General features: G+C 30.2%; 2 protein-coding genes across 4 annotated transcripts; both read left to right on the top strand.

Annotated features, from left to right (window-relative positions):
• The first annotated feature begins 917 nt into the window (after positions 1-917).
• LOC140665761 (protein-associating with the carboxyl-terminal domain of ezrin) lies at positions 918-3,952 on the top strand. The gene is made up of 5 exons (XM_072892257.1): positions 918-1,429; positions 1,689-2,142; positions 2,273-2,462; positions 2,557-2,693; positions 2,813-3,952. Exons 1-5 carry the CDS (start codon positions 1,235-1,237, stop codon positions 3,745-3,747), a joined length of 1,911 nt encoding a protein of 636 aa, XP_072748358.1. The 5' UTR covers positions 918-1,234; the 3' UTR covers positions 3,748-3,952.
• Positions 3,953-4,013: 61 nt separating this feature from the next.
• On the top strand, positions 4,014-6,604 carry LOC140665769 (GSK3-beta interaction protein). Of its 3 annotated transcripts, none has more exons than XM_072892278.1 (2): positions 4,014-4,620; positions 6,466-6,604. In XM_072892278.1, exons 1-2 carry the CDS (start codon positions 4,311-4,313, stop codon positions 6,516-6,518), a joined length of 363 nt encoding a protein of 120 aa, XP_072748379.1. In that variant the 5' UTR covers positions 4,014-4,310; the 3' UTR covers positions 6,519-6,604. The 3 variants fall into 3 exon arrangements, with proteins under 3 accessions (XP_072748379.1, XP_072748377.1, XP_072748378.1); XM_072892276.1 differs by lacking the exon at positions 6,466-6,604 and adding an exon at positions 4,950-5,208; XM_072892277.1 differs by lacking the exon at positions 6,466-6,604 and adding an exon at positions 4,950-5,204 and having other exon boundaries at positions 4,311-4,666.
• Positions 6,605-6,614: the final 10 nt, after the last annotated feature.

Here is a 6,614-nt window from a genome sequence, read left to right as displayed (position 1 = left end):
TTTATATAATTAATTAATACAACCCAACAAAACTATATAAGTGAGGAAATTAATAAAAAGTTTAATAAAAAAACGAAGTGCAAGATGTATATTGGCTAAGATAATTTCTGTTGGAAGTGTGATAAGTATTAATTAACAAATTAAATATTAAATTAGGTGAATTGATTATCAATTGATGCCGCTTTAAAATATATTTTTTTCTCTTTATTAATTAAAAGAATTTTATCTAACAATATTTTAATGTTAAAAAATACAAGTAGTAAAAATGTGAGATGAAATATATCTTGAAAGAGGAGCAATACTTATATAATTTCTATTGAATTAAAAAGATAATGTGATTGACTTAGTTACAAAACAAAAAATTTATATTTTATGAAAATTAAATCAATGTGTGCAGTGTACATTTATTATTTGAGAGATAAAACAAAGATATACCTAATCACAATAATATAGTGGTAAGTATTAAATAAATTAGCAATTATCTCGGAAATGCACATCTATTAAAATAATTATGTGCAATATAGTATATGATTTCTGGATGAAAATATATATAAAGCTTTAAATCATCCGATGCTATATCTAATTAATAATGACAAAATTATAATGCATATTTTATTTAAGTAAGGAAAGAATGGTTTTCTGATAAGGTACAAATATAAATAAGAAATAGAATATAAATGCATAATTTCTTTTGATCTGATAAAAAAAATCTTATTAAACACAAAAATGAGTTCTTATAAAATATAAAAAATAAGTAAAGTTCAGAGTACATACATATTTTTATCAGTAGAATTGTTTCATAAAAAAAACACGATTAAATTTGCTCAACTGAGATTAAAGGTCAGACATACGTGATAAATTTGAAATAATAAGAGAATCGATTAATCGATTATTTTTCTCGATCTAACCTTTTACCTTGTTGGAAAAAAGCATGAAAAAAAATAGTCGACAATAATTGGTCGATCCGCGCCCGGTTTAACCCAACTCAAGTGACATCAAGTAACATGTCTTGTTGAAGTATAAACGTAATCTGTTATATTGAAATCTGTCAGCTGTCAGCATTTGTCAGTGGAAATTTTCTTAGTATAGGCTATATGTATATATATATATTTAGACGCACAAAAAAGTTATAAACCAAATGGAATTCATAGCTTCTAGCTTCGCATTTACGATATTCCTGAAGAATCCTCTTCTACATTTGACAACTTAGAACAACGTATATGTCACTCAACTAATGGGGAACGAAAAAAGTGTTCTACGTGGACTTGAAATCGAAGATAAGGCTGTCGAAGTAACAGATTACTGGATGCATTATGACGCGAGCATACACGACTCGAATTTACAAAAACTATCAATCTTTATCAGCGAACCATCCTTGCATTTTACAGCAACATTTAGAAGACCGTCACCATTAGAGCGGGCAGCAAAGGTTGAGCTTTATTTATTTTATACAACTTACAAGAGGCATTCTTATACACTTAATATTATAAAAAATACAAGAGAGAAATATTTCCTAAACTATTAATTTTATTTGACAAATACGAAAGAATTCTTTGAGGCAAAATTTATAATTTTTAAATGTCAACTATTTATACACAGTATATTATTATGGCTTTTACAGAATATATACATGTTACTAAAATAAAATTTTAAAAAATATAAATGTTATCTATTGTATTATGTTCTAGAATTTCATGTTATATCGACATCCTTGCATTTTGAAATACATTTCTTCATGGAGCAAAGGTAGCAAGTTTTTTCTTGCCACGGAAGAAGCTAGACCATTGATTCAAGTTATTGAGAAACAAAATATATTACAAATATGTATTGGTTTGCACAGTATCCTGCGAGCGTTAATATTTCTACATGAGACTGCATTAGCATCGCATAACAATATATGCAGCAGTTCTATTTATGTTACTGTGGAAGGATATTGGAAATTAGGCGGATTAGAATGCTTATGTAAATTTACGGATGCAACATCAACATATTATCAAAGGATAAAAAGTTACAGATGTGAAAAAGCAATATCACCAAATGAAGATATAGCAGACTTAATTAAATCTGCTAATCTAACTTCAATAGATTCATATGCATTTGGAGTATTAGTGGAAGATATTTTGAAAAACTTACAAGATGCAGGTAAATAAATATTGAAAATTATATATTATAGACATTGTGTTGACACCAAGTCATATACAAATACATATATATAATTAAAATACTTTAAATTTTATGTTAAGTTAATTGTCAATTTCATGTATAATTTTAGATGAAGCACTAAATTTATCGGAATTTAAAGAGTATTGTAAAAAAAATCTGCAAAATCCAGATGCATGTTTGAGAAGTAGATTATCTAATGTACTACAACATTCGTTTTTCACTCACGAGTTTATAAGGATACATGCATTTTTAGAAGAATTACCGCTAAAAACTGATATTGAAAGAGAAGAATTTTTCACGTAAGTAAATATTTGAAAAAAAAAATGGTAATATTATGCGAATGAATATGTACAATCTGTCTAAGAAAAATAACATTGAAAATATTCTTTACAGGAAATTGAGGCAGCAGCTACAGATGTACCCCGAGGCTGTCGTTGCTGAACAATTAGGCAGAGTACTTCTTTCTAGAATTGTTTTGTTGAATAGCACTGCCCAAGTAAAACTTTTACCTTTTATTTTTAAACCCAAAGGTTAGAACATATCTATTATGATTATTTTATCAAAATCTTTATCATTATCATAATAGTTGTGCGATATGATTGTTTTATTTCATATAAACAAATAGTCTAATAAAATTTAATTTTTACAGATGAGGAAAACGATATGGGGACTAGTCTATTTACAGTTTCTACCTTTAAAAGCATTTTAGTACCGAGACTTTTACAAATGTTTTGCATCCGAGATGTTTCCATCCGTTTGTTACTGTTATCTCATTTCAATTCATTTGTACATGTATTTGAAGCAGATGAACTGAAAAATCACATTCTTCCTGAATTGCTTGTCGGAATAAAGGATACCAATGACGATCTTGTCTGTGCTACATTAAGAGCACTAGCTGACATAGTACCAATTTTGGGCGCAGCAGCAGTTATTGGTGGAAATCGAGGGAAATTATTTACGGACGGTCGACCAAATAAGATAATGACAAATCAAAATAAAAATGTCGATGTTAGGAAAGGTTTAACGTTTGCACAGGAAATTCCTGTTTTCGTAAATATAGACGAGAATAATGTGCATTTATCAGAAAGACCATCACCAGATGGTGGCGAGGATAAGAGGGAAAAAGAATTTGCGTTCGCCGAAGAGGAAACCACCTGGTCAGATTGGGAAACGCAAGAGACAGCTATTGAAAATAATCATTGCGACACGACAGAAACTCCTTCAAATATCATGCAGACGGAATTGCAAAACGTTACTTGCGATGTGGAGTCATTGTCGGAATCGTTGTCAAGTGCGATGAAAACCAAGTATACAAAGAAATTAGTACTTTCTGATATCACAGAGCTTGATATAAAGAATTCAAAAATAATAAAATCTCCAAAGGAAGAATTTGATTTCTTTACAGATATGGAACCTGTGATACAAAAGACGCAGGTCTTGCATATTCCAGAAGTGCAATCACCGAAAAGCATGTTTGATGTAAAAACATTAAGTGCAGCTGTAGAAGAGCATGACGATAATGGTTGGGGAGAAGATTTAAGTGATTTGAGCATAGATGAAACGCATGAATTAGCAGAACAGTAAGTGCTGCCTCTCTGTAAAAAGACAATTATTTGCACAAATGGAATAGTGAATTTATGATACGATAAACATTATACTCATTTAGTTGCATCAATTTTTTATCAACTTCCAATTAGTATATGTGATCGCCAACAATACACACTATGTATACCATTAAAACATATTTTTAATAAATGTAAAATATATGTTAAAAAGTATATGCAACAAAGAGAGGGAGTATTTATTTGTCATCCAAAAATTTCATTATAAAAAATTATAGAAAAATGTTTAGAAGATACGTTACGTATAACAGTTAGATTTTTACATGTAACAAATTAAAATTTCTTACTGATTAATGTGGACAATTTTTTTATATACATCTGAAAGTTCGAATGAGAAAAATGTAACAAATGACATACATATACATATATGTAGTAAGATTATATATATAGGGGAATGTATAGAGATTTTGACTCTTGTGTTGTCTATGACAACAAAATCTAGACCATTGTGATTTTTCGGTCGTGTGGATAAGAAAGGATCGCGATTCTCTGCAATTCCCGTTATATCTCGTGGCAAGAAACAAGATGCGAGACGACGCGGACGATCGAGTTCTCGACGAGGAGCAGTGGCGTCTGGAGGCGCAGGCGGTGATCAATGACGTGAGGAAACACGTGCGGGATCTGAGGATATCCGAGCAGCTGATCAGCACCAATCAGGTCATCTACCTGAATCTGACGACGCTCGAGGGCCTGCGGTTTTGCGTGGAACTGTCAGCCGCCGGTTTCGCCATCGTCGGCAACCGGCACGATGACACATCCAACACGGGTAACGAGCGCTTCGAGACGCCCTACAGCCTCCTGGACTTTGTTAGTCCGCAGTACAGGAACTCCTTCGGTAACTCGCTGTTGGATAAATTGAAGGGACTGAGCGATGCTCGACAGTAGGTTTTTTTTTTTTTTTTTACGAAACTCACGTATCGTGTTCGTAGATATAGGTTAGGATATTACATTAATTAAGTATTCAAGTACCTGTATTATAGTTATTATACTGTATGATTTGATATAATCATACATCACATGCATACACGTACATACACATATTGACAGTTCGTATAATCAATTTAAAGAAAGATCTATATATAGACATTATATATATATATATATATATATATATTTTATTATATATATATATATAGACATTTGCATATACACGTGTGTTTTTAGGTTCATCAAAAGACTTTGGAGAACATAAATACTTTTTTTTGCTGCTTAATTACTCTGATAATGAAATACAATATTATTGTGTATGTTAATTCAATGCCAGAAGTGACCAGAAGAAAAATTAATAAATAAATAATATGCATATTCTGTTTAAATATTCTCTTTTTGCTCTTTTATTATAATATAATAAAAATGTTCTTCTCTTTATTTTAATTCTGTAAACGAACAAACTATATGTTTTTCTCAAGTGCAATTATATAATTATTTATAAACGTGACAAAAGAATTGATATTAATTTCTTTTTATTTAATATTATGAAGACATTAACTTACCCAAATAAGTTATTTAATAAAAAACAGCATTTTTGTGCAATTATTTTCTTTTTTCTTTGAAAAGAAAAATGCTTCAAAATGCTATAAACATAACTGTAAATAATAATTAAATAATTAAATTAAGCAGACTTGAAAGTTAAAAATTATACCGTAAAATAGTTCACGAAGAGTCATTTATTTTGGTTCATGAAAACTCGTATATTATTGTTATCGTTTTCCATGTAACAAAATTTCATGATATCCTGAGTTAATCAATGGCCTTAAAACATTCCGACGCATTTTATTATGTATATATGTTATTCTATATAACTGCAATGCGATAAAAATACAAAGGCATGTAAGTTATGATAAAAAATGAAAAAATGTAACTTAACAATGAAATCTTAATATATTATAAGCTAAAATCATACATATATGTTTGATAAAGGTATATGTATTTATATTCAATTTACTGCATGAGCTTGTTATTATTCTAAACAGTTCTCAAATAGATTCACCATTCACTTGCAAAACAATTTTATTTAAATATGTGACTCAATTCAAATTTCAATATCTCTACATATTCTACATAATACATTTGCTATTGTGTCCAATTTGCATATGCTCAAGGATCAAGGAAGTTAAAACGACTTTTGAGAATGAAAAGTTAAACGCGACTGCCTTTTTAAAATACAGTATGTTTTACCATAAGTTATTTCACAAATTTCAATATTTTTCAAAAGTTCAAATTCCATGCATTATAAATATGTATAAAAAGTCGCTTGATGTATATATGCCTTTAAGTATGAAGGCGTTTTTAAAAAATACATTTATATTAGCACATCTAGATATTCAAGTATCGTGGCTGTTGGTCAAAGAAACCTAAACTATTTCCTTTGACACAGCTTGCCCTATTTATCTAAAATTTAAAATTATAATTATTTTATTATATTTTTTCAATATCTTATATTTATCTAATCTCTTTATTTTCGCTGTCAAATATCATTTCAAGATATAATGCACGAACATCTAGATGCACCAGTGCAGGTGCAAAGGTGCGTCATCAGATATATATCTTTAATGACTCCCGCAAGAATTCTATTTAAATTTTACGATAATTTTATTATTAATTATTATTGGGATTGTCTCGCTCGTTACCTCCACGTCAATGCTCAAGAAATTACCTAAACACTCTTGTCTCTCGGTAGAATCGACCACCAGGGGCATTTGGATCTCCGCAACCGCTCATGCAGTCATTTAATGCACCGCTGTTATCGCAACGACAGTGCGAAGTGTGGCCAGTCTCGTCGCTCGTGTCGTTCGGTGCGCGCGTACTTGAGGTTGTACCTTCGTGCAA

This window comes from Anoplolepis gracilipes, chromosome 5, assembly GCF_047496725.1.
Source record: "Anoplolepis gracilipes chromosome 5, ASM4749672v1, whole genome shotgun sequence".
Lineage (NCBI taxonomy): Eukaryota > Metazoa > Arthropoda > Insecta > Hymenoptera > Formicidae > Anoplolepis > Anoplolepis gracilipes.
The sequence above is the reverse complement of the archived record's forward strand: the minus strand, read 5'-3'. Positions and strand labels throughout refer to the sequence as shown.